This window comes from Aspergillus chevalieri, chromosome 1 (assembly GCF_016861735.1).
Source record: "Aspergillus chevalieri M1 DNA, chromosome 1, nearly complete sequence".
In the NCBI taxonomy this organism is placed as follows: domain Eukaryota; kingdom Fungi; phylum Ascomycota; class Eurotiomycetes; order Eurotiales; family Aspergillaceae; genus Aspergillus; species Aspergillus chevalieri.
In genome coordinates this window covers 4,926,806-4,952,179 of record NC_057362.1, presented here as the reverse complement: position 1 = coordinate 4,952,179, position 25,374 = coordinate 4,926,806, and the positions used below count along the sequence as shown (strand labels likewise).

General features: G+C 51.0%; 11 protein-coding genes across 11 annotated transcripts; 4 read left to right on the top strand and 7 right to left on the bottom strand.

Annotated features, from left to right (window-relative positions):
• Positions 1-963: 963 nt before the first annotated feature.
• Positions 964-1,635, bottom strand: ACHE_11710S (SelT/SelW/SelH family protein; the record flags this gene model as incomplete). Its single annotated transcript, XM_043276310.1, has 3 exons — positions 964-1,199; positions 1,258-1,423; positions 1,483-1,635. 3 exons carry the CDS (start codon positions 1,633-1,635, stop codon positions 964-966), a joined length of 555 nt encoding a protein of 184 aa, XP_043132830.1.
• A 2,220-nt stretch (positions 1,636-3,855) lies between these two features.
• On the bottom strand, positions 3,856-4,242 carry GNG1 (guanine nucleotide-binding protein subunit gamma; the record flags this gene model as incomplete). The annotated part of the gene is made up of 3 exons (XM_043276308.1): positions 3,856-3,918; positions 3,970-4,027; positions 4,091-4,242. The coding sequence occupies 3 exons, from the start codon at positions 4,240-4,242 to the stop codon at positions 3,856-3,858; spliced, it is 273 nt and encodes a 90-aa protein (XP_043132829.1).
• Positions 4,243-5,090: 848 nt separating this feature from the next.
• ACHE_11708S (amidohydrolase family protein) lies at positions 5,091-6,178 on the bottom strand (the record flags this gene model as incomplete). Its single annotated transcript, XM_043276307.1, has 2 exons — positions 5,091-5,805; positions 5,877-6,178. The coding sequence occupies 2 exons, from the start codon at positions 6,176-6,178 to the stop codon at positions 5,091-5,093; spliced, it is 1,017 nt and encodes a 338-aa protein (XP_043132828.1).
• Positions 6,179-6,765: 587 nt separating this feature from the next.
• ACHE_11707A (FAD-dependent oxidoreductase) lies at positions 6,766-8,260 on the top strand (the record flags this gene model as incomplete). Its single annotated transcript, XM_043276306.1, has 4 exons — positions 6,766-7,173; positions 7,222-7,945; positions 7,997-8,075; positions 8,131-8,260. The coding sequence occupies 4 exons, from the start codon at positions 6,766-6,768 to the stop codon at positions 8,258-8,260; spliced, it is 1,341 nt and encodes a 446-aa protein (XP_043132827.1).
• A 565-nt stretch (positions 8,261-8,825) lies between these two features.
• tif32 (putative eukaryotic translation initiation factor 3 subunit EifCa) lies at positions 8,826-12,115 on the top strand (the record flags this gene model as incomplete). The annotated part of the gene is made up of 3 exons (XM_043276305.1): positions 8,826-8,867; positions 8,943-9,167; positions 9,224-12,115. 3 exons carry the CDS (start codon positions 8,826-8,828, stop codon positions 12,113-12,115), a joined length of 3,159 nt encoding a protein of 1,052 aa, XP_043132826.1.
• Positions 12,116-12,585: 470 nt separating this feature from the next.
• On the bottom strand, positions 12,586-13,350 carry ACHE_11705S (peptide alpha-N-acetyltransferase complex B subunit NAT3; the record flags this gene model as incomplete). The annotated part of the gene is made up of 3 exons (XM_043276304.1): positions 12,586-12,757; positions 12,809-13,040; positions 13,113-13,350. The coding sequence occupies 3 exons, from the start codon at positions 13,348-13,350 to the stop codon at positions 12,586-12,588; spliced, it is 642 nt and encodes a 213-aa protein (XP_043132825.1).
• Positions 13,351-13,893: 543 nt separating this feature from the next.
• Positions 13,894-15,311, top strand: ACHE_11704A (uncharacterized protein; the record flags this gene model as incomplete). Its single annotated transcript, XM_043276303.1, has 2 exons — positions 13,894-14,615; positions 14,678-15,311. The coding sequence occupies 2 exons, from the start codon at positions 13,894-13,896 to the stop codon at positions 15,309-15,311; spliced, it is 1,356 nt and encodes a 451-aa protein (XP_043132824.1).
• Positions 15,312-15,891: 580 nt separating this feature from the next.
• ACHE_11703S (MCT family MFS transporter) lies at positions 15,892-17,248 on the bottom strand (the record flags this gene model as incomplete). The annotated part of the gene is made up of 2 exons (XM_043276302.1): positions 15,892-17,020; positions 17,079-17,248. 2 exons carry the CDS (start codon positions 17,246-17,248, stop codon positions 15,892-15,894), a joined length of 1,299 nt encoding a protein of 432 aa, XP_043132823.1.
• A 2,065-nt stretch (positions 17,249-19,313) lies between these two features.
• On the bottom strand, positions 19,314-20,006 carry RPB6 (DNA-directed RNA polymerase core subunit RPO26; the record flags this gene model as incomplete). Its single annotated transcript, XM_043276301.1, has 4 exons — positions 19,314-19,347; positions 19,396-19,515; positions 19,570-19,854; positions 19,972-20,006. 4 exons carry the CDS (start codon positions 20,004-20,006, stop codon positions 19,314-19,316), a joined length of 474 nt encoding a protein of 157 aa, XP_043132822.1.
• A 325-nt stretch (positions 20,007-20,331) lies between these two features.
• Positions 20,332-22,010, top strand: PZF1 (C2H2-type zinc finger protein; the record flags this gene model as incomplete). The annotated part of the gene is made up of 2 exons (XM_043276300.1): positions 20,332-20,413; positions 20,476-22,010. The coding sequence occupies 2 exons, from the start codon at positions 20,332-20,334 to the stop codon at positions 22,008-22,010; spliced, it is 1,617 nt and encodes a 538-aa protein (XP_043132821.1).
• Positions 22,011-22,675: 665 nt separating this feature from the next.
• Positions 22,676-24,538, bottom strand: ACHE_11700S (uncharacterized protein; the record flags this gene model as incomplete). Its single annotated transcript, XM_043276299.1, has 4 exons — positions 22,676-22,810; positions 22,890-23,698; positions 23,747-24,377; positions 24,434-24,538. 4 exons carry the CDS (start codon positions 24,536-24,538, stop codon positions 22,676-22,678), a joined length of 1,680 nt encoding a protein of 559 aa, XP_043132820.1.
• Between the last annotated feature and the right edge of the window lie 836 nt (positions 24,539-25,374).

Below are 25,374 nucleotides of genomic sequence, written 5' to 3'. Positions count from 1 at the left end.
TGTGCGTTGACGAATCTCTCGATAACGCCTTCGTTCTCGAAATTGATTAGGATGTTGTTGAGATATATGGCTATAAAGTCAATTCCCATCAACCGTAACCCAAGAAAAAAGGGAAAGACTCACCACCATGAGCAATCTTACAAATCGAATGCAAATATTCCAACCCCGAGAGTATTCCCATTAAATACGCCTTGATCAAAGGCAACGGAATGTTTCATCCACAAACCGTGTCTGGAAAAGCCAGAAAGGCTCTCTCATCGGTTCGTACACCAGGCAAAGATGGCTTTTTTCCTTGTCCTCTGGATGAGTAATCTCAAAGGACTCAAGATACGTCCAAACCGCCTCACAGCCTTCGTGCGAGGGGATCTTGTTTGGCGATATAATCTTCTAAGTCTCGCTCGTGCTCTGGAAAATCGGAACCACTGTTGCCGATCTTGAGGGCCACGTAGCGATTTCCTCGCCATCTGAATCTACACCGATTATTAGCAATCGAACCAACTCCGTCGTGAGTGACGGTAAGCATACCAATTCACATTCTTCACCAACCACACCGTCGAAATTGTCCCCCAGCCGAGTTTAACAAGCGCTTAGTACTTGCCATTTAGAATATCACAAGGCTTGACAGGGTAGAAGCTCTCGGAGTTGTAGAGGGGAAGTCTTTCCTCGTCTACGCGTTCATTCTGAAAGGTAGACGGGGGGATGAGGGAGGGTTAATAATTTTGTGCGGTGAGTGAAGAATGTTTGTCTTGGAATATGTCCGAATGTTATTCTTTGCATTTTGGCTTTCGATTGGATGGACAGGATAGACCTAGTTGGAGGGATGACATGATGGGATGTTTGCTGTACAAGTCATATGCTTCCTGAGTCATCCATGCATGAAGAGCAAACATTATCAACCGTTGGTGTTGAAATCATTCACCCTCGCCGTCATATACATACATCCGTTTAGAACCAAAGGCATATTTACTGACACTCCTCACAGCTCTCCTTTTCCTTCCCATGCACATTCGCATTGGCATTCCCACTCTCCATATCCTGACTCACCCCCGACACAGACCTTCTCTTTCCATCCGCACTCGTCTGCGTCTGAATCTGCGTCTGCGTAGGTACATTAGCCGCCCTCAGCGCCCGATCAGTATGTCCCAGCGAGCGCGAGGGGTCGACAATATTCCGCACCAGAGCTTTGAGTTGTTTTACCTCTGCTGCAGTTAGCACACTATTCAAACCGAGTAATCCGGAAGATAAAAGGGGAAGTACCTGGAAATCCCCCATTCGCCTTCCGATCCCAAAGCACCGTCTCGCTAGTCGTAAGCGTCTCATCAGAGGCATGGTACATGGTAACCGTGAAGACCCCGCCAGTGGAGGGGATTAGTGCGACTTCGCCGAGGTCAGTGTTGAAGGTTGAGAGGAGTTCTTGGGCGAACTTCGTTTTAATCAGCACCTGTGTTCTCTTGCACATTTGAATTATTTAGGGAGGTATACGTAGGCAGACCGCAACATCCATTTACACTGGGTGCAGTATTTGATGGTTATCCGGGGGAGATAGACGCGCTCGGCGGTGATGTTGTCGCTGCCGAGTTTTTGGTGCTGCTCTGTGGGCGTGCGTTGCTCGATTGGGGGCATTGGTTCTGTCATTTTGTCTATGATGTCTTTTGTGAATACTGGACTGATAATTCAGAGCTCGAAATTATTTGAGATGAGGCGGGATTATAAATGATGTCAGAGTAGTAGTTATTCTCCACTCCGCCTTATCGGGAATCCGACACCGGCAACGAAAAATTTATCTCCCTCAACAGTCATTCAAGATTATGTTCTGGGAAGTATTGCTTCAGCATAATAACCCTAATTACCATCAACACTAATTCTGTCTCAGTCTTGCGTGATTGCTAGCTTCTAGGATGGACGCAACTGCAGGAACACATCAAACATGAGGTTTCATACAACCACGCCATTAGTGCTCAAGCAGTAGACATTGAAAAGCATTGTATTTATACCGCAGTTTCGCAGTTAACCAGTCAGAAGCCACTGTCTCTTCTCCACGGCATTCACATATTCCAAGATACTGCTTCACTGCCTTGAAGAAAGAAGGATAGATCACTCAAATGGGCCCTTCTCTACTTCTTTCCTTCTCCCTTGTTCTCTCCTTCCAATCCACATCGCTCCATCTCAGAATGGATCGACCCCCAATCTCTGCACCGAATCCTAATCTGCTATGCCCAGATTACACAGCTTAACTAGCTGTACGCAAGCAGAGACAAGCTAATCACAAGACGAGACGGCAATCACAGCTGTCCTCCTTATCTGTCGCGTCCTCGAGAATCTCAGGATTCCTTAAGAACGATTACAACTTATGAATTGGAAAAAATATTCCTTACCACCTGGAAGAATGATTTTTTTGATACCTGTCCTCGAGGACTGTTGCAGCCTCGGAGCGAACAAAGCAAAATACACTCATTATTGCAGCAGTACAAGGCTGTGTCAGAGGACCTTTATGAGCTCAGCACAGGGCAGTCAAGCAGGAACCTCCGAGACGAGTCCGAGACTCGACTGAAGCGATGGCCAGAGAAATCTGGAATCTGGACGTGAATCAAGACTTCCTCCTGTGAGCATATACGAACACTACGCCGTACCGACTCTGGCTCGAGACGCTTCCGGCCTAGAATTACCAAGCAACCTCTACGAGGAAAACACCTTTGGAGATTGACACTGAAATGGATGATGTTAACCCGCACCAGACCATTGTCCTCGCGAGCCAGCTCCTAGACGCGAATGAACCGCGTGAGGCATCTTATCATGCAGTGTGCAGTTTATCTATATTGTACCAGAAAATTTGGAGTAAGCCAATTTTGTTGGTTAAAATGATAAAGCGCATGGAAGCCCAGGGCTTGGATGACGATGACGAGTGTGATCACAGCTGCTCCGAAAGGTGCCTGCGAGGAAATGTTCGAAGAGGGACTTCGGTGCGGCACAGGCTGCAAGGAACTTCCTTACTTTATGGGATACTGCATATAATTATTTCACTGCATGATAGTAAGTGTAGAGCAAAGTTGTTTCAGAAGCAAGGCTAGCAGATTGTAGGGTATGCGCTACCGGTACTCAACGATCCTGTTACCCAAGTGGGTACAGCAGTGGGAAGACACAAAAGAATACCATGGATCATATCAAGATTGAACCTTGCCTATACTCCCAGGATCTCTATTACAGGGACAGCCCAAGTGTCACACTTTGGGGTGTTATATGAATGTTCAGGCTTTGTAGATGATGTCAGCGGAAGTGGGCTGTATCGCAGCACATACTAGACTCGCATAACATTATTAGAGGTTATGTTAATCTATGTTACAAGAATTTTAATCCAGAATCGCACCGTCCCGAGGATCGCGGGAGACAATTTTGTTTCATCCTGATCCCATCGAAGTAGAAAAAGTAAGGTTGACATCACGGCAGGACAAAGACAAAGGACAGACACCAGAAACGAGATATCAATCGAAAATAACCAATACCAGAAAAAACCAAGGAAATAGAATGAAGACACAGTAAATCAGCGCATCCTCCAGTGCAGCGCGATAGACCGAACTAAAAATTAACAGCCATATTCACAGGTAAATGTCGGCCCGGCCCATGTAACCCAGCGCGCACTTGGCCTCACATTAATAACCCGGAATGCGCCGTCGCGCGATTTCCTTAATAAATAGGGGTATGAAACAAAAAGAAAAGTAAGAAAAGTAAAAGAAGATTAGGCGGAAGTAAGTCATGGCGATATAACGAGGACGGGAAATGAAAATCAGCGACGATGGACTGGCAGGTCGGATCCAGTCCATCCGAGCCAGAACGAGCATTGAGACGTCATGAGAAGCATTACATGACCGTGCAGCAGCCTCCCTGCTGCTGGGGAGCATAGGGGTCTTCGCGCTTGTCGACCTAGACACTATTAGACTGAAATCTCCTCGAGTATGGTAAAGACAATCGTACCTGACCCCATACGGAGGGAACCATAAAGTCGCGCGTGTTGTTGCAATAGTTAATCAACCTAGCGACGAGTTAGCTATCGGGTTTATCCGGTGACGTCGCATTGAATAGCCGCAGGACTTACGACATGGAAGCCTCGGAAACCTTGACTCGAGGACGGTCGAGGTCCTCCTTGAGACGAGCGTTGAGCTCTGTCAGTCGGCGGTACTTGAGGTCCGCGACGCTCTGCTTCTTGTTCTTGACGTCCCCCCCGGATCGCAATTCGTAAGCGGGCATTTTGGTTGGGTTGTGGAATTATGGTTTGCGAATAATCGTGGTATAAGGATAGGTGGTAAGATGTCGAGGGTAGTAGTAGTGGTGGTGGTGATAGTGGTGTGGTGCACAGTAAGGGGTGATTGGAGGATCGGATTGGAGATTCGCGCGCGTTTGAAACGGTCGGCTGGACGGAGAGCGTTGTGTGTGTGGAGAGCTTCTCAGGGAGGGAAAAGGACGGGCGCGACTGGCGGCAGCGGAAGAAGCGAATGGAATGAATAAAGGACAGTAATGTGTAAGATAGAGATGAAAGAAAAGGAGCGACGAGTGAGCAGAAGCACAAATTAGGAGAAAAAGAGAAGAGAAGAAAGAGGAGAAAGAAGGAGGAGAAAAAAGTTGGTCTGTGAGATCGAGTGGGAAATTAATACGCAGAGCCCCTGAACGAGAGTTTCTTCTATATGACTCCGCCGGGGATCACTCTGTGTCTTGTTCGCGCGCTTGATTGTACGAGTACTCGTACTTTATTCTGCTATGGAGTCTCTATAGAGTACAAGGAATAGCACTCGATTCGGAGTATATGCGTCAGAATACTCCTGCTCTCTTTATCCGTCGTGAACGCCTGGTCCGGAATTCACGTGACGCGCACCCGATATATCCATCCGGAAAGCCAAAAATGCGACGATAGCTCACAGAGTGTCGGTGATATATTACTTGCAGAATGCGACAATAATTCCATTGATGGGGATGAGGACGAATCATAAGAGACATACATCACTTGCAGGACAACGCAAGACAACGCAGAACGGGTTACGGTCCCGACTCCGACTCATCCGATGAGATGGATACGAGCACAGAATGAGACGAAAAGAGACTTAAGCACTCGAATCCTTATATTCCCCCAGCTTAAACAGCTTCTTTCCATTTTCCCTTCCAATCTTCACTCGATCAACCTCGTTTAACTCCGCCCCATCAAACCATTCACACCCATCCTCAAACCTCTCAAATGGGTAATCAATCGAGAACAAAACCCGATCCGCCCCAACCTCCGCCATACAAAAGTTCAACGTCGTCGTCGAGAAATGCCCCGACGTCGTAATCCACAGATTCTCCGCAAAATACTCTCGAATCGTCCTCTTACATGTCTCCCCCAGTCCCAGCACCTTCTTCCGATCTTCAAACCAGTGGTTAATCCGCCACATATCAAACGGGATATGCTCACCCAGATGGCCCAGGATCACCTGCAGACGGGGGTGTCTGTCGAAGACCCCGTTCGTCACCATCCCCAGGACATGTAGGCTGACGCCCTGCGCGAAGCTGAGCGGCGGGCCGATCAGCCACTTCCTGTCGGCCCAGAGCTTGTCGTAGATGGTTCCCGTAGGGTTGCGCGGGTGCAGGTAGAGGGGGACGTCGAGGTCGGTGCAGGTCTGCCAGAAGACGTCCCAGGATGGGTTGTCGTAGAAGATCAGGTCGTCACCGTCTGGGCCGGCGCGCTGGGTGTCATTTACGAGGGCGCCTTTAAAGTCGTATGTCTCCACACAGCGACGGAGTTCAGAAGCGGCTCGGGTGGGATCGTGCATGGACAGCGTCCTATAATTGCGTCAATACAGATACTTGTACAGTATCCCTATGGGGCTGCTGCAGGAGATGGACAGTCATACGCAAACGCCCCCAACCTATCCGGAGCCTTGCTAACACGCTCAGCGATGTAATCGTTGATCTCAACCGCCAAGGCGTGCGCCTCCTCCGGGTCCCAGATATCCTGCACACCCGGGGCCGTGTACGAAAGGATCTGATAGCCAACGCCGTGCTTATCGGCGTATTCGATCCGGAGCGTGTCGATATCCGTGATTTCTCGTACATGTTGCTCTGCGTCGGTGGAGAAAAGACTAGCCCACCAGCGAGTCTTTTCTTCAAAACGAGGCAGGGCAAAGGCTTCTTCGAGGGCGATTTTTCCGAGCATTGTGCAGACTTAGGTTGATCACAGCTAGACAAAGTTACTTTGTACAAAGAGCAGTTGTGCAGTACGAGAACAGCATTGTCTCCCTTTTTATACTTTTACAGAACGCTACGCACGCGCATTAGAATTTACAAACCACCACCACCACCACGGAAATATTCCATCCCCATAGCAAACACATTCATAATCAAAAGAGGAGAATGACCTCGGATACCACCTACCATGATATAATTGACGCAGTCAGTTTCCGTATAAATTGAGGCAAACCCGACCCGATATTCGTGCGGGTGCGGCCCGCGCACCGCTTATCGTCGGTGGATCAAGAGTCGATTATCTCAGTCGATTACAGAGTGCAGATTATTCCGTGCAGAACACGGAGAGTTTTGGTATGCCACATGCAGGCTATCAGGGTCGTGCGCGGGCCGCACACTGCGTGCTATGCTGCATGATGACGGTCCGGTGATTAAGTACTTCGGAGTAATATGAGACATGGAATGGGTATATAAGCCCCGAGTGTCCTGATGAAGAGTCATCTTCTTTCCATCTCATCATATTCTTTTCTTTTCTGAGAATCTTCTGCAAAACACAAAATGTCCAACTGGAAACGTCTCAACATCGGCGTGGTTGGCGGTGGCATCGGCGGCATGTCCGCTGCCATAGCCCTACGCCGCGCGGGTCACGCCGTCACCATCTACGAGAAGTCTGACTACGCCGGCGAAGTGGGCGCGTCTGTTTCCTGTGCTGCTAACGGAACAAGGTGGCTGCATGAATGGGGCGTTGATGTCGCCAAAGGTGACCCCGTTGTGTTGAAGAAGCTTATCAACCGTGACTGGAAGACTGGTGAGCCGGTCAGCGTGTATGATTTGGATGACTATGAGGAGCGGTGGGGGTATGTGTATAATATGTTTCACCGGCAGTATATGCATGCCATGTTGAAGGACTCTGCACTTGGTGAGGAGGGAGAGGGGACTCCAGCAGTGTTGAAGGTTAACCACCGGGTAAGTCAACCGCATCAAGAGGTGATTCGCACAGTACTAAACTCGTAGTGCCGTGATATCAACCTTCAAACCGGCGAGATAATATTCGAAAATGGAGCCATCGCTTACCACGACCTCATCGTCGGCGCAGACGGCATCGGCTCCGCCGTCCGCGGCATCCTAGGAATCCGCCCTGAAAAGAAACCCTCCGACCAGAGCTGCCTCCACGCCAACGTCACAACCGAAGAAGCCGTCAAGGCCGGCCTCGTCGACTACTCCCAAGATAGCGCACTTGAATACTGGGGCGGCCAGGAAGGCAAATGGGACAAAATTGTCCTCTCCCCTTGTAACGGCGGCAAGCTCCTCTCGTACTATTGCTTCTTCCCGCGCGAGCAAGGAGACTATACGAACCAGAGCTGGGGTGCAGAGAGTCGCAGCACGGATGAACTTCTGGCACCGTATCCGGCGCTTGATCGGCAGGTGTTTAGCCATCTGGCCATTGGAAAAGAGATTCAGCCGTGGCGGCTTTGGGTGCATGAGCCGTATCCGTATATTCAGCGGGGGAATGTCTGTCTTCTTGGGGATGCGGGGCACCCTATGATGCCGCATCAGAGTCAGGGGGCTTGTATGGCCATTGAGGATGCTGCTGCTTTGGGGATCTTGTTCAGCGGGAGATACTTCTCGGGGGATATCCGTCAGGCGCTTGCTGTTTATGAGGAGGTTCGGTTGCCCCGTGTCACCCGCGTGCAATCCGCTGCGGCTCGGGCTGCATACAATATCAACGAGCGAATTGGTAAGTCTCTGCCCTCGACTCGATATGAAAAGTCATGCTAACATGCTTCAGGTTTCTCATTCAACAAAGACATCCCCACCTACCGCGTCGAGGACCAGAAGAACGTGTTGACGATTGAGGAGATGAACGCGTAAGTACAATGCCCTCGTTACCATTCATCCTGCTCATACTGGTTTGTTTCCCAGGTACGACATGTACAAAGACATCGAGGAGAAGCTTGCGGTGAAGCAAGGCCAGCCGTACATGGGCAGTTTCCTATGCGGGCTGCCTCTTGGATTGGAGCTTCCAAGTGGTATAATTATTGGAGCAGCATGATGAGATGCAATGACTGTAAGATACCTGTGTAGATAGATAATGAGATTGTCGATATATAGCAACTGGCAACATGGCTTGTTTTAACAACCCCTGCCGGGATTGTAATCCTCATAATGCCACCAACGCAATTATGACGGACATGAGAATACCAGGTAGGTATAGACAGAGAGAAAGGAGTTACAGTCAAAAATAAACAAAATATCGTGTAGACCTTGTCAAGAAGTTGAAAGAATAATATCGTGGTCGTTTCACGTGACCATCGCTTATCGCCCCCGGCTCAGGTGATTCTCGCACAACGACGGCCGCCCGGCACTAATTCTTCCTCTTTGGCCCGACCGTCGCGTGGCAGCGTCATCTTTATTGAAATATTTAATACAGAAGACATAGCAAGGACTTATTGCGTCGCTTGTCGCCCTCGATTTTTTGCTGCCGCCCGCCCGCCGTTGACAGAAAAACCGCCAGCAAGAGGGTCGTTGGAAGTTTTTTTTTTTCGCCTTTGTGGATTCTACCGACTGCCCGCCGCCCAACGCCAGATTTCTTTTGACCCCAAGGGGTACCGCCCATCATGCCGCCGCCGCCGCATATCAAGCCCGAGAATATTCTCAAGGTATGGATTGGTTGGATAGGAAGATATAAAGAGGCGTGGGAGAGAAGAGTTGTGGCTGACGGATTTGTTGTATAGCGGGCTCAAGAACTCATCGCCGTGGGCCAGTCCCCTGCTGCCCTCAACGTCCTCCACGAACATGTCACCTCCAAGAGGACGCGCAGCAGCCCCATCGCCTCGCTCGAGCCGGTGATGTTGCTGTTCGTTGAACTCTGCGTCGATCTCCGTAAAGGAAAGGCTGCCAAGGATGGTCTCTACCAGTACAAGAACATTGCTCAGAACACCAATGTTGGAACTATCGAGGTACGGCTTAGATTATAAGGATACATACGTGGATGGAGCTGATTTGAATTATGTAGACCGTCCTGAAGAAGTTCATCGAACTCGCCGAAAAGAAGGTCACTGAGGCCCAGGCCAAGGCCGACGAGATTCAGTCTTCCCTCGAGTCTGCCGCTCCCTCGTCGAACGTTGAAGATCTCGAAGCCATCGAAACCCCCGAGACTATCCTGCTCGCCACCGTTTCCGGTGAGCAGTCCCGTGACCGCACTGACCGCGCTGTCGTGACTCCGTGGCTCAAGTTCCTGTGGGAAACCTACCGTACCGTTCTCGAGATCCTGAAAAACAATGCCCGTCTCGAGGTTATGTACCAGACCACCGCCCTGCAGGCCTTCCAGTTCTGTCTCAAGTACACCCGCAAGACTGAGTTCCGCCGTCTCTGTGAGCTCCTCCGGAACCACGTCCAGAACGCCGCCAAGTACTCTGCTCAAATGCACGCCATCAACCTGAGTGACCCCGACACGCTGCAGCGTCACCTCGACACTCGCTTCCAGCAGCTCAATGTCGCCGTCGAGTTGGAGCTCTGGCAGGAGGCTTTCCGCAGTATCGAGGATATCCACACCCTTCTGAGCCTGAGCAAGCGCCCCGCCAAGAACCTGATGATGGCGAACTACTACGAGAAGCTCGCCCGTATCTTCCTCGTTAGCGAGAACTACCTCTTCCACGCCGCTGCCTGGAACCGTTACTACAACCTTCTGCGTCAGTCTTCCGTGACCCTGGCTACTGGCCAAGGTAGCAAGAAGGACAACCCCTCCGTCTCTGAGGCCGACATGACCAAGGCCGCTTCTTTCGTCCTCCTGTCCGCTTTGGCTATTCCCGTTATTAGCACTTCTCGCTCTCGTGGTGCGTTGGTCGATGTTGACGAGGCCCGCAAGAACAAGAACACCCGTCTCACCAACTTGTTGGGTATGGCCACTCCCCCCTCTCGCTCTGTCCTCTTCCGTGATGCCCTTAACAAGGGCTTGCTCAGCCGTGCTCGCCCTGAGATTCGGGATCTGTACAACATCCTCGAGGTCGACTTCCACCCGCTCTCCATCTGCAAGAAGATCACCCCGATCCTCAAGCAGATCGGTGCTGATCCCGAGATGGAGAAGTACGTCCTGCCTTTGCAGCAGGTTATCCTTACCCGTCTCTTCCAGCAGCTCTCCCAGGTCTACGAGTCGGTCGAACTCAAGTTCGTCTATGAGCTCGCTCAGTTCCCCGACCCGTTCCAGGTCACTCCTTCCATGATTGAGAAGTTCATCATGAACGGTTGCAAGAAGGGAGACCTCGCCATCCGTGTGAACCATATCTCGGGTGTTCTCACCTTCGAGACTGATGTCTTCTCGTCCGCCAAGGCCCTGCACCACGGCAGCGCTGCCGGCTCCGCTGAGAACGAGGTTGGCTCCGTCCAGCGTCTGCAGAACACCCCCGCGGAGATCGCCCGTATGCAGCTCACCCGCCTCGCCAAGACCCTCCACGTTACCTGCATGTACGTCGACCCTGCTTACAACGAGGCCCGTGCGCAGGCCAAGCAGGCTGCCCAGGCCCGTGCTGAGGCTGGTCTGGCCAAGGAGCACGAGGAGACCTTGGCTCGCCGTGCCATTATCGAGAAGAAGAAGGAGGCCGCCACCGACGCCGTCCAGCGGAAGCAGCGTGAGGAGGAGACCCGCAAGCGTATCCGCACCCAGCAGATCCAGGAGGCTGAGAAGCAACGGTTGCTGGATGAGCAACGCGAGCGTGAAAAGAAGCGCCTCAAGGATGAGCAAGAGCGCATCCGCCAGCAGGAACTCAAGAAGCAGATCGACGAGCTTAAGACTGGTGTCAAGGGCATTGACCTTAGCGAAATCGACCTGCAAGATCTCGATGCTAACCGCCTGCGGGCCATGAAGTTGGCCCAGCTTGAGAAGGAGAAGAACGAGCTGAACGACAAGGTGCGCACCATTGGCAAGCGCATTGACCACTTGGAGCGTGCTTTCCGTCGCGAGGAACTCAAGCACATCCCCGAGGACTACGAGGCTCAGAAGAAGCGCGACTTGGAGTTGTACGAGGCCGTCAAGGCCGAGACTCTCCAGGAGGCTGAGCTCAAGCACAAGGAGGCCGTCGCTCTCAAGCACCGTCTCAGCCGTCTGGTCCCCCATTTCAGCAACTTCCGCAAGGAAGTCTCCGAGAAGCGCCACGAGGAGTTCGAGAAGCGTCGCAAGGGCGCCGAGAGAGAGTTTGAGGCCAAGAAGAACCAACGGATCAAGGAGGTCCGGGAGCGCCGCCGCCGTGAGCGTCTGGAGCGTGAGGCTGCCGAGCGCCAGCAGAAGGAAGAAGAGGAGCGCATCGCGCGCGAGGAGGAGGAGAGAACCGCCAAGGAGGAAGAGCGCAGACGCCGTCTCGCCGAAGAGAAGGCCAAGCGTGAGGAAGAGAGAAAGTTAGTTTTTCTTTACCCCAGATCCCAAACAGAAGACATGGCTAAAAGTCTTTACAGGAGACTTGATGAGACCGCCGCCCGCCAGAGGCAGCGTGAGGAAGAAGCAGAAGCCCGTCGTGCCCTTCGCAGAATGGAGCCTGCTGCTCCTGCTCCTCGTGCTGAGCCCGAACGTTCCGAACGTCCGCGTCTCAACCTCGCTCCTCGCACCGGTGGCGGACCCAGCTGGAGAGAGCGTCAAGCCGCCAAGGAAGCCGCTGGCGGCTCTGCAGCTCCGGCTCCGGCTCCCGCTGCTGAACAACCCAAAGAGGACGTCCCGCCTCTCCGGAAGACTGGCGGATACGTGCCTCCTCACCTGCGCGGTGCCGCAGCTTCAGCCGCTCCCCCCTCGAACGGTGCCCAGCTAGATCGTGAGCGTTACGTGCCCCGTCGTGCGGAAGCTCCTGCCCGCCCTCAACCATCAGACGAATCCAAGCCTTCGACCCAGAAGTGGACGCCCCGGTGGAGGCAGCAGCAATAGAGTTAACGTTGGTTTGCTTTGAGAACAGGTAGAAGGAAAAAGAAAAAGTTTCTTTCCTGTATGGCATCTCTCTTTACTTTAACCTTGTTGGCATAGTTCTTCTGTCCATTGTTACGTTACTTATTTCCTCTCTTTTATTTTATTCCTCCTCCCTTTGTTGTTATGAGTTGAAAATGAAAAGGGGAAAAGTTGACAGGGGTCTCAGTCCTCTGGGCTTTTTATGTCCCTTGATGTGATGATGTCTTCCTAGTTGCATGTCTCAGTAAATGAAGTTGTCATGTGTGGAGTGTTGTTGATGAACATAATGCCTTTTGATTCTTCCGGCCATTACTTCTTTGATTATACTTCTGGTTCATAGATTGCCATAATGATGATAGGTTGTTATTCATGTAACTCCAGATTCCCAATGCTAAAACAACTCGAATTTTGGTACAAAGAGATCCCCTTTCATTGACCTTCTGCGACAACATCTAGAGGACATCCTCCGGCCCAACCGGGAAATCCTCCCCATTCTCTCGAACATGCTCGAGGTTCTTATCGCGACTGCATGGTTTCCGCATATCATACGCATCCTCGCCCGTCTCAGACATCCCGCTAGGATCGTCACTGTAATAATTAACCACGCGACGGAACACAGAGTATCTATTTCAGTTGTCAGCAAGCGTCCACATAAAGCTGAAGGAAGTAACGCACCCCATTCCCTTATACATATCCACCGCGACCTTATTCCCAGCCCTCACGTACAAATCCACAAACCAAGCATCATTAATATCCGACCCCCGCTCAAGTCTCTCCGTGAGCCTTCGCGCGAAACCGAGCCTCCGCCAGGCAGGCGCAACAGTGAGGACGGTGATGTGCCCGTGCCAAGGGGTGTAGTGCTCGGAGTGGCGCATTGAAGGGTGTTGCTCTTCTAGTTTTCCCATGACTTTACCAATTCCGTTAGCACATTCCAATTCCAGTGTATTTATTGAGAAAAGGCGGGGAAGAGAGAGCGTACTGTATCCGGCAATGCCTTCCCCGCGGTCTTGGACGACGCTGAAGAGCGACGGCCACCGCATTAGGTAATTGAGGTAGAAACCGAGGTCATAGTTTTCGGTGAGGGGGTCGAGGTTTGTGAGGTTTAGGGAGAAGAGGTCCGTTGGGCTCATGCGACGGATGGAGGTCATTGTTGCGGGTTGGTTATTTTTGTTGTTGCGCGGATGCGTATTCGAGCGTGGGTTGGAGATATGGTTCATGCGACGTAAATAAACAATCGATCATCAAATGCAGGGGTATCAATATTCCAGACAAAGTAAAAACGCACCAAAAGAATGAAGATGCGAAGCTGGAGTCGACGAAAGCGGACACAAACTGCCCGAATCGACGATGGAAGCCATCATCATCGGCGGTGGGGTCGCTTTGGGGTTTTATCGGTCACGGGACCACCGTTTTCAGGCACTCCATCAGCCTCGCTTTCAGGGGACAGGCAAATAAAAACAAACGCTATTATTATTCGCCTAAAAGGGTCCTCCCAGTCCTCAATTATTTTGTCTGAACACCATTCGAGGACACGATTTGGCTTTCTGAACCTTTCTTAACCACAGTGTCTCCTGTTCACCTGCTGTGCCCCTATTATCGGCCATTGCGGAGTGACGTTTCACCACCAGAACTACATAAACAACTCCTTGCGCTGGACCCGATTCCACTCTTCTACTGGTTTTCTGGGATTCGTCGAATTACTCTCTTACCTCGTACCTGAAGAATTCCTCATTCAGGCCTCGTCAAGATCAACCTGCAGCATGCCACCGTCTCCCCTGGACATCCCTCACCGCCATACCGATACCAACGGCGACTTCGAGCCCCTCTCCCCCGGCACCTATGAAAACGGATTCCCTCACAGTTCCAGCCCTCCACCACGCACAGCAACACCTCCCACACCCGGCACGCCCCGCCAACAAGGCATGATGAACGTGAACGCCCCCCACCGCGGCTCCGTCGACGTCGACCTTACCGGCACCTCCGCAGATGCAGGCGGCGGTGCGGGCCTGGGCAACCTCGCAGATGAGCTGGCAGATGCATGGGAGGAAGAAGAGGGGTATGGATACGGGTATGGATATGCGTCAGGGCAGGAGACTGATAACGGCCCCGTGGATTTACAGCAGCAGGATGTGAGTGACGGGGAGGAGGATTATGATGTGGGAGGAGGTGCGAGGACGCCATCGTCGGGGTACTCAGTTGAGCATAATTCGTTGCATCCGCCGAGGCCGAAGGGGAGGAATGCGGCTCAGCGGCATAGGCGGCATGAGTCGCAGTATGATGGATCGGATTATGGGAATGATTCGGATCTAGAGGAGGCGGCGGATATATCGCCGAGTTTGGAGGGGCAGATGGCGGAAATTGAGAGTCTGGCGAGACGGGGGATGGAGAATAATGGCAGCGAGAACGACCATGTTATCAAGCGGGCTGTTGAAGCTCTTCGGGATTTGGGTGGTCAGAGTGGAATTGAGAATAATGCGATGCGGTATGTTCCTTCCCTTCCTCGCTTTGGCTCTACCGGGATGGATAAGATACTGACTTCTACAGACTCATCACAGCACACACCTCCATCACGTCGCATCTAACTCACCAAACCCGCACCCTCCAAACACTAACGCACCCGCTCCTCTTCTCGTCCTTTCCCCTCCTCTCCGAAGACGCCATCGACGCCCTCATCCCCTTAATCGACACCGAACTCCTCCCAAACCTCCCCTACCCCTTCCAAGGCCAAGCCCGCCATTCCTCAACCACAACCTCGACACCAGCAACATCCCGACCAGGCACCCCCCACTCACACTCACACTCACATTCCCGCTCTCACTCACAGCCACAATCACACCTTAACCCACTAACATCCCTCCAAACCCTCATCTCCCAAACCTCCGACCTCACACACTCCCTCCAAGGCCTCAGCGACACCCTCTACGAATCCCGCCAGTTAACATCTACTGCCTCGCGCCGTCTGCGCTCCGCACGCGAACTAGTCGCCGAGCTCCGCCGTGAGGAAGAAGGGCGCGAGGAAGGCTCACGGTGGCTTGAGCGCGGGGATTGGGATCGGAAGTTGAAGGAGAGAGAGGCGGGGAGGGAGTGCGGGGATGTGGTTAGTGGGTTTGAGGCTGTTTGTGGGGAGTGGAGGGAGAGGTTGTTTGGGGCTGGTGCGGGGGAGGTTGCTGCTGCTTGATTTTGGTTTTCTGGTCTGTATTGGTCTGCTGGTGATGTTGCGATGGAATACAGGACGGATGGATACCGGATACCTTGGATCGCGACATATACATACATACATGCGTGCACTGCTTGAGTATTTTTTTGAATTACATGCATACCCTTTACTGTATATAGATCTTTTATTTCTATGTTCTTGGTTTACTTCCTCGTTACGGAATTAGATCCAACCCAATTTTTTTGATGAACAAGTCAAGCTGAATTATGCATTCCATGCGATTTATGTATGTATGTATAGGATGCAATCCCAAATCGCTATCCCTCAAAACAGATATATGCAAAACAGATATATGCAAACCTGACCAAACCATTAAATCAAAACTTGCATGCTAATGCATAACCTCGTAGTCCATACTGAAACCTGGTATCATGAGCAGAACAACAAAACACATGCAAGAAAAGCAATAACTTTTAGGTATGCCCCGGATGCTGGAAACGATAACAAAAACGAGGAAAATTAGGCATTAGTAAAGGTGATAGTAAGGTTTGTTTCTTGCGATGCAAGAACTGTGGGGTTTTAGGTTTTTCTGTGGTCGAGCTTATGCTCGAGCCTTGAACGTGATTCCCGTGCGCATAAGTCGCAGCGTCACGAAAAACCCAGAAGCAGTGATGAGACAGCAAGCAGTGAACAGCTGCACACCCAGATACGACCCCGAGTCATTCAGAATAGCACCACCGATAGGAGTACCAATCAGCAATCCAATCGAGGTCACCGCAAAAACCATGCCCAGACGGGTTCCCAGTTCCCGGACGTCCTTGGTCATAGTGGCCATGACCACGGCAGGCAGAGAGACGAAACCACCAGAGCACAGACCGTACAAGACAGCCAGGACAATGATACCGGGGACATTGTGCACGCCAATCCAGGCAAAGGCCAGGATAGCAGTTGCTGTAGCGGCGGGAGTAAGCACGTTCAAAGGACCAGTGGAGTCAGCGACGAAGTTAGGGAAGATACGGCCGAATGTCGATCCGGCGTTGAGCATGGCGAGGAGGTAGAAGCCCAGTTTCGAGCCGACGATGCCCGTATCGATGGCGTAGGACTGGACGTAGAAGAGGAAGTTGTAGAAACCCATGAAACCCAGGAACATGGCGATGCAGAACATGACGAACTGGGGTTCCTTGAAGGCGGAGAGGATGAGAAGCTTGCGCTTCTCCTTGGGGGAGAATCGTAGTTTCATTGTGAGTTGGGAGATGCAGATGGTGCCCAGGCAGAGGAAGCCGACTGCGCGTGTTGCCCATGGGAATCCGACTTTCTGTTGCAGCTGGTTGAACATGATGGGGTAGATGACACCTCCGATACTGCTTCCAGAGGCTGCGATTCCGTTGGCCAGACCTCTTCTCTTCTTGAAGTATTGTGGTAGAATGGCGACGGACGGGACGAACAGACATCCACTGGAAAGCCCGATGACGACACCTTGTGCAAGGATCAAGTGCCAGTACTTGGAGGAGATACTGATCATCATCAAAGCGAACGGCATCATGATGTTGCCAAAGGTGATCAGATACCGGAAGTATCCAGCGTCGAAAAGCGGGCCAGTGACGACACCGAAAAGCATGAGAAGGAACGACTGCAACGATCCGATCCAGGCGATATCCGACGACGACATGTTCGAGAGGAGGTTCTGTTCGTAGTATGTTTGGAAAGCTCCCCATGTATTAATCACGCCCCTATACAATCAGTTTGTTAGTATACAAGTACTTCAGCAACCAGATCTGAGTCACATACCATGAGTTAAAGAACAGAAACCAGGAACCGAGCACTTGCATCCACGGCAGAAGGCCCGTATCGTAGACATGTTCTTCCTTTTCGTAAGGCTGCTGGCTTGTCTCGTTTTTCTCGATGTTGTCAGGAGAGGTCACGGCGGCCGACTGTTCAACGTCGACATTCGCACCCATCTTGTCCTGCCAAACTTGTCGTTTCTTTGCGAACTGAATGCTTCGTTGAAATAGCAGCCGTTTAGACGTTAACCCCAGATAACAGACAAACAGCAGACAACAGCGAACAACAGACAAAGAGAGAAGAAAATGAAATAAGAGAAAAAACTGCAAGCAGCTCTGACAAATCCACGGACCTAGCAGGACAAGCGGGGCCCTAAAAGGCTAAGCAGCGCAACTAACCATGGCTTTCCGACTTTTTCACCTTTTTCGGGGGTGTAAAACTATGCTGAAACGAGCGTCAGGTCCACTGATCATCTACAGATAAGTACTATAAGTAATATGTACTATGCTCTTCTGCTTGTGCTCTGCACTCTCTAGGGACTGGGCTATCTTGCTATGCTATATCTCTCGATGCCCGGAATACTCTGGCACCCAATGCACCCCGTATACCATACAATTCTGTACAGGTAGAACTCAGTGGGAGTCAACATTCTCGGTTATCTCGTAATCAGATGCAAAGCGTGCCGATAACCGATTACCCAGGCGGAGATAATAATTATTTTAGATCCATTCGGATTTTGTTCTACTAATTCCGATTTGGTTTTCTCCCCGAATTGCTGCTCTTCTCGGCGAAAGTATGGGTCTCGTTTCTGGGCGTCATAGCATGATTTGCTCGAAAAGAAAAACTCTAACGCATCCATGGATCTATGGAACGGAACGTCTCTGCTTTCCGTAGCCATGCCTGCATGGTCAAGGGACTGATTATCCTACGGAGTGCCGCTGGGGTTCCCCGGGATAGTAAATCTCTTAGCTGCTAGCATCAGTATCGTCGTCCTCTCTGTCACAATCATCGAGCCGAATGATCTGACGGAGATTTGTAGACCGCATACTTATTCTGTACGGAGTACTCTGCCTATAGTCCGGAGTACGGAGTAGAGGCCTCGGGACTTTGCAGCGCGCTAACTGCCGGCGGGCCGCACGTGCCTGGCTAGTCTGTTTTCGGAAGTTGCTCACCTACAGACTCATTTCCTGGCCATTCCAGCGTTGTACCGGTTTTGATATTGATCACTCCCTCAAACTACAATATTATTGGATTTAGCGGTATAGAGTATGTCGGTGTGCTGATGAGATGCGACAAGGTTCCCGGAAGTCTGGACTCGGAGAGACCATCCGCATAAGCAGCTGATTCGAACTGATGCTCATGAAAAGAAAGATCGTCTGGGATAGCCTATACAGAGTACAAGTCTACGGATACCCTGGGTATTTCTCACGTTATCAACACTCATTATAGCGAGATCGAGACATTCAACTAAGCCGTAGCGCAAACCAACATTTCCGACCATCCGAGCTGCGGCCCGGACCGGACCTACAAACAGCGTCACTGTCCTCAAGTTCTGGGACTATGCGTGAAACACAGTGGGGAGGTTAATGGCCAGTCCCAAACCAAGCCAAAGTAGAGCCCTAACATGAGAGCAATCTATAGGTGCATGGGTAGTTCTATCACGCTATATTGTAATTAATGAGAACTACTCCGTATATACAAACCACAGGATCATGTCCGATGCTCAGATACCTCTCTGCAGGGCGTGGGAATAATCGAATACTAAAGTTTGGACGGTGCGCCGCTTCGTGTTGATCAACGGTGTGCAAGCCAGGTTGCTAGTCCCTGGGTTTTCCGGTGATTTGACCGCCAAGTTGGGTATCCGTCTCCCAGTGCTGTCCCCATGGCGATATTGGCTATGGATTGTGGTCCGTATGTCACAGAACGCTCCAGGCCCTCGTGGTTGAGTATGGATGCGGATGTTCGTCGATTCTTAAATGCATGGCGCATAGCAAGATACTCCGTAGGATCATCAACGGACACAATCTGACCTCAAACCTCTCCTTTCTTCTTCACCTGGATTAGAGACGGTCTGTATTAACTTTTCATTTTCTATTCATTTTTTTCCAATTCTTCTTTTTTTTTTTCTAATGGTCTGCCCGACTCCCAAAACTCCAAACGCTATGCTCCAGATAAAGGAAAGATATGAACATACACACCAAACATGTCAAATCCCGAATAAGCCACCCGTGTCTTGCCAAATTAAAGCAATTCTTCACATGTCCAGTCCTCGTACCTAAGAAAGTCAGATAAAGCACCCTGGGTTCGAGCCAAACAAGCTTACCATCCATCTGGCAGATATCTCCTCACAATCAGAGGGATCTTCTTCTGGTTGAGTTCCTTAATAGCAATCTGCAGCGGGTCCGTTTCGCCTTCGAGGTCCACGAGCACGGGAGCATTCATACTGAGCACCTTATTAGCAAGAAACATTTCCCATCCGGTCCTATACCCAACGAACCTAATCTGCAAAGCCCTTGTACCCAAAACACGCGCTCTCTCGTACTTGGTCATGTACGGGGTAGTCGCCCGCTGCTCGTTAGGGACCTTCTTCTCCCGAGCTTGTTCCATGACCTTCCCCGAATAACCGGCATTGGGATCGCCTGAGACGACAACTTGGTCTCCGTTGACGTTTGGCGCATATGATTCGTAGCCTTCGCCCTCTTCCTGGCCCTCCATGTCCTCGGGGTTTACGAAATCTTCGGGCTCAAGGTCGTCGACCTCCTCCGCGGGCTCGTAGTCGTAACTAGACGCACGCAAGTCAGAAAAAAACCGAATCTCCCCATGACCTAAGAGGCAGTGAGACAGCGAGAGCTGTTCCCTCCAGAGTGCGAGGCTTGAAAAAAAGAAAGGTGGTCCTTACGTCTCCTCCTCATGGTCACCACCGTAGTCAGACATCGTGTCGGATTAATAGGTGGAAAAGCTCAATCGCAAGCTGCACAATAGTTCAATGGGTTCCTTTCGAGATTCTTCGTCCGCGAACGAGTCCAGTTCAACGAACGATGTTGCGACGGTCAATGGGTGAAGAATTCGCTGTCGCGACCACAAAAAGGCGGGCGGAAAAAGTTCCTGGGTCGAGCTAGTCCCGATCGGGATGGATCGGCTCACCGCCATGGCAGAACCTTTGATATCAGCAAAATTTACGATTTGGACTTCGATTATTTATTGATTTTTTTTTTCTCCGTCCTTCATGATACGGAGGATAGGAGGGCTCAATTGAGCCATGGGTCAGAAACGAAAGGCTTCTGCGGGAGCCTCGCCGCATTCAAAGAGGATACAAAAAGAGACTGTGCTGGACCACAATGGTAAGCTAGACTTATCTCTCTTTGGCAAAGAAAACATCTAATGAGATGAAATGATATGATAGATCCCATCTATGAGGAGACGCATCCCGATCCAGAGTACTTGTCTGAAAATGATAGCCAAAGCTTCGCCAGTGATATCCCGCTCGAAACCCCAGCGACACCAATCTCCGTGACGTCGAGCAGATATCCATCAGAACTCAAAACCCATCTCTGTCCCTATGAGGACTGTACAAAAGCATTCAACCGACCGGCACGACTCCAAGAGCATCTGCGCTCGCATAACAACGAGCGGCTTTTTACCTGCCCACAAGGTGGCTGCGACAAGACCTTCCTCCGAGCATCGCATCTCAATCACCACATCAAAAGCGCTCACACCGGTGTTCGAGACTACGTTTGCGATCGTCCAGGTTGTGGAAAGAGCTTCGTGACAGGCTCACGACTTCGTCGACATCTAGCAGCACACGATGGAAGAGACAAGTACCGCTGCACGGAGTATCCGCCTTGCAATGAGACGTTCCGGAAGCACACGACGCTCCAAAAACACATCATGACGGCGCATTTGAAACAGAAACCCTTTCCATGTCCGCATGTTGATGGAGCGACGGGGCAGAAATGTCCAATGGCGTTTGAGACGGCTGGACATCTCCGAGCGCACGAGAGCAGGCTTCATACGGAGAAACGGTTCACCTGCACGGAATGTTCTCAGCGAATGGACATCGGTCAGAACGAAAGCGACTCCGCTGTGACCTTTCCTACATACGCACTGCTACAAGCACACATTCGCACCGCCCACCCCCCACGATGTCCAAACTGTCTCGTCACCTGCTCTACATCCCGAGAACTGCGCCGCCATCTGGAAGTCGCCCACGGCGACGTCAGCGTCGAGGAACGAAAGGTCTTCCCGTGCACCATTCCTGGATGCGATCGCAGCTTCACGAAGAAAGGAAACCTAACCGTGCACATCCGAACCGTGCACGAGGGCGAGAAACGCTTCGCCTGTGGCGAGACCGATCTCTCCACGTCTAAGAAAGTCGCCGGCTGGGACGGCTTTGGCTGCGGAAAGCGATACGGCACGAAGCTCGCCCTGGAAGAGCATATCCGTACTGCGCATCTGGGCTTCCCGAATGCCAAAGCAGTACGCCGGCAGCGATTGGGCCAAGGGCAAAACCACAACCCCACGACCAACACCAACACCAACACCCCATCAACCCTAGCCGCGCTTACAGGCTCTGGATACGCGCAAGAAACAGGACGACACATCGCCTGCTTCATCGACTCGTGCGCGCACAGATTCCACCGCGATTACGATCTTTGGGTGCACATGGGCGGTAAACACGGTTGCTCGGAGGACGAGATTCGCGATCTCTTCCTACGACGAGCATTATTATCCACAAATGACGATGGCCAGCAGCAGCACGGCGCGGAGGTCTTCGGAATCTACGGATACGAGTTGGACCCTGATCCTTACGAGTCGTATATCCCTGCCCCTGCTCCCGGCGAAGCGATGCAGGACACACAAGATGCAAAAGATGAGATACCCCCTGATAATGACATGGCGCTTATTGACCCTGTTTTGGCGTACAACTTGATGAATTAGCTATTGCATGTGCAATGATCTTTCGGTCCGTGTTCAGTTTTCGTATATAGTCATATAATGCTTGACATAGACTTGTTTGAACTAACTACCTATCTACGCTGCCGTTTTGGAATATGTATCCAGCATGATTATGTTAGCTTGTTTTCGCGTTGTTCGAGTTAGTATGCCAGGCTTGACGTATAGATAGTCCAGGCTAGATCTGATCTGAGATTTTTCCAAATACTTGGTTCTATTTTAACATTTGAGCTTTCTCATCGTCAACCGGGTCTCTCGTCAGAGTAGTCATTACAACAATGAAGGAGGGAAAATACCTGACATCTTTATTGGGTTAGTCCCATGCCGTGCCATGAACCATTTCATGCTCCACGATCGACTTTGCCCTGGTGTAAATAAATATCAGGTTTCGAAGAAAAGTACAAAGAAAAATGGTATCTGTTTACATAAAAATATTCATGGAACCTGCTTTTCTGTTCTTCCATTCATATCCTTTTTCAAGTATGGACCGGTAACGAGACAATAACCGCCAATTTGATCTTCGAGCCTGAAAGATCTTCTTTCTAGAAAAAGCGAGTCCAAAACGCATCGCAATCAAGTGCGAAGAGAACATATCGTCGTCGACATGCCCTAGAAAAGCCGCAAAAAGATACCAAAGACAAAAAGCCCAGTCAAACGTATCCAATACGAAGACTACCGACAACGCGACGTCTTGGAATCGGAATAGGCCGAGAAAGAGGCAGAAGAGAAAGATGTTTGTTTTTCCCGACGATAGTGGCTTTCTTGAAGATCGAGCTTGAGTAGTCCTATACAATGCCGAATACCGATTTAGCCAGTCTGCTAGACACTCTTACTTACACAAGATATAGAAGGCGAGATGTTTACCGTGTAATCCAACTCCAGCCTCTTCTCAGCCATAACTTTTGAGCTCAATGTCATTTCAACCGACGCCTGCCCCAAATACTCCAAGACCTGTCCATCATGGTACGTCTTAACCTGTCCCTGGCTCATTCTCAAGCGACGATGGATAAGCGGAAGTTTCTGTGAAATCAAGGTAGCCGAGTCAGACCACTCCATCGAGGCAGCGCCAGATACCAAAGAGACACGGTCGTGGTCGTAGCTCAGATCCGCGATTGCAGAGAGATAGTCCGTATTCCTGCTCAGGACGGACTTGTCTGCGTGGGAAAAGGGCGTAGTGAGGCCGGACGTGATGCGTTCGTTGGGGATTCTGATCGCGGTGAAATGGTACAGGAGAGCGATGCGATCCCGGTCGGTGAGGTCCGTTGGTTTCTTAAGGGAGAAGGCGCGGACGATGTCGCAGAATAGATGCACGGCTGCTGCGCCGCGAGCGAGGCCTAGCCAGACTGCTATTTTCAGGATTAGGTCTAGTACGCTGCCTCGTAGCTCGGGACGGACCCAGTTGCACCAGGCTGTGGGCTGGGCGTCGGTGCGGCGGGGGAAATAGTCGGGGATGGGTTCGTGAAGCGGAGGGAGGAAGCCCAGAGTTCGCGCTCTGTGTGGGGAGGTCCGGATTAAGTGCGCTTTGTAGTATTGGTGGAAGGAGGTGAAGTGGAGGTCTGTTTTGAGAAATTCACCCCAGCCGAGAGAGGCTTTGCAGGCGTCGATGCGAAATTCGCGAATGCTGACTTCGGCTTTGTGGTCTTCGGGGGCAGTTTTGGGGGAGAATATGGTTCCTTATTTGTTAGAGGTAGCTTTACATAAGGTCAATAGGGTTAGCGTACTATCGTCATTGGCGTCCTGGATCTCAGCCGAGATTTCCTCCTTGAAGTGTTTAATGATGCGCATCGAGGTCTTCACCTGGTCGCACGAGTCATCAGGGTTGGTGAGTCGACTGCCAATCCAGTGGATCGGTCTGGGGTCATCTCCCCACAACGGCGAAAGCAGCTTTTTCAAAACTCCAAGCTCAGTCACGAACAGCCTATCATCGATACCACGAGCACGACCAATGCGATAGTATCTAGGAACCGGGTGTCTCTCGCACAACCACTTAAACATGGACAGCTGAAAGTACTCCGTCTGGTCCCAATCCTCAAGCAGAATGATCATGAGATGCGCATACGAGCCAGGAAACAAATCATGTCCAAGACGAGGAATCCATGTCTTCACATAATCCGGGAATGTAGCAGCGTCGAAACCCCTGGAGAAATTGGACACGAGCTCGCGGAGGCGCTGGGTGTCGTGCGCGGCGAGACGTTCTTCGCGGTCACGCTCGTCTAGGTCGAAGGGATCGGAGAAGACGGAGGTCGTGTCGTCGAAGGGATCCATCAGGCGCTCCTCGGGGGTGGGAAATCCTGACAAAGGGAAGATTTCCTCGGGCAAGGATTCTTCCATGGTGATGATTCCGCTGGGTTCCTAAAGGGGTAATGTGTTAGGGTTCTGGCGCGGGGCAGTTGTTTTGTTACATTTACCGTGAATACAAACAAAAGCAAGAATATTCCAAATATCAAGTAGGCGAAGAGTATCAAAACTGTCGAGAGCTTGCTGCTGGCAGCCCAGCGCTGAAATACGAGCATCCAAGTGCTTCTAGCGCAGCACTAACCAGGCCGGTTCAGACGAAAGCAAAGGAGAAGAGGAAGAGGGAGAATAGATATACATCGCCATGAGAAGATCCATGAGGGGGAGGGGTAAATCAAATGCTTATGCCTAGTGTAGTGAATGGAGTGCTCGAGTGAGCAGTGAATGCATCTCTAGAGTAGGGTAAGTAACAATGTCAAACGTTGAACCATTCGGGACGTTGGGTAGAAAGATGCTAGGGAGTAATTGGTACGACAGCTTCTGCCTGAATGTGTGACAGTCGATTTGCACCGTGAATCCATGAGTATAGCCCTATTGGTACTTGATTCGGCTTTGCATTTGCATCTGCATTCGTTCTCTCAGCTATTTTCATGAATATGTGTATAGGCCTGACTGATATTATCTAGCCGTTCCAACATCATTCGATCCATTCTAGCGAGATAATGGAATATAGATCCGTAGAATTAACTAGCATGAGCGAGCAGCGAAGCATAGACACAGATCAAATAAAATCACATGATAATATCACATGACCAGCTGATGAAGCGGCAAATCACAGCCACAGTTTTATGAGGAAGCTTCGTAGGCGAGCTTTGGTGCAAACAATAGAGTTGCCGTCGTGGCGTTCAATGGAGAAGCGATCGGCCGAGTGCGCGTCGGAGCTTTGCAGAATCTTCCGCTGCACGTATAGTACAGAGTACATGTATGGTAGAGTCAGGAGTATATGTGTACAAGTATGCTGGGTGCGTGTATTTGAGTTGACAGGCTGATATCGATCATAAGATCTGATACAGCTCATACAATCGCGTTGTCTGCGAGTGTCAGAAACTACTTT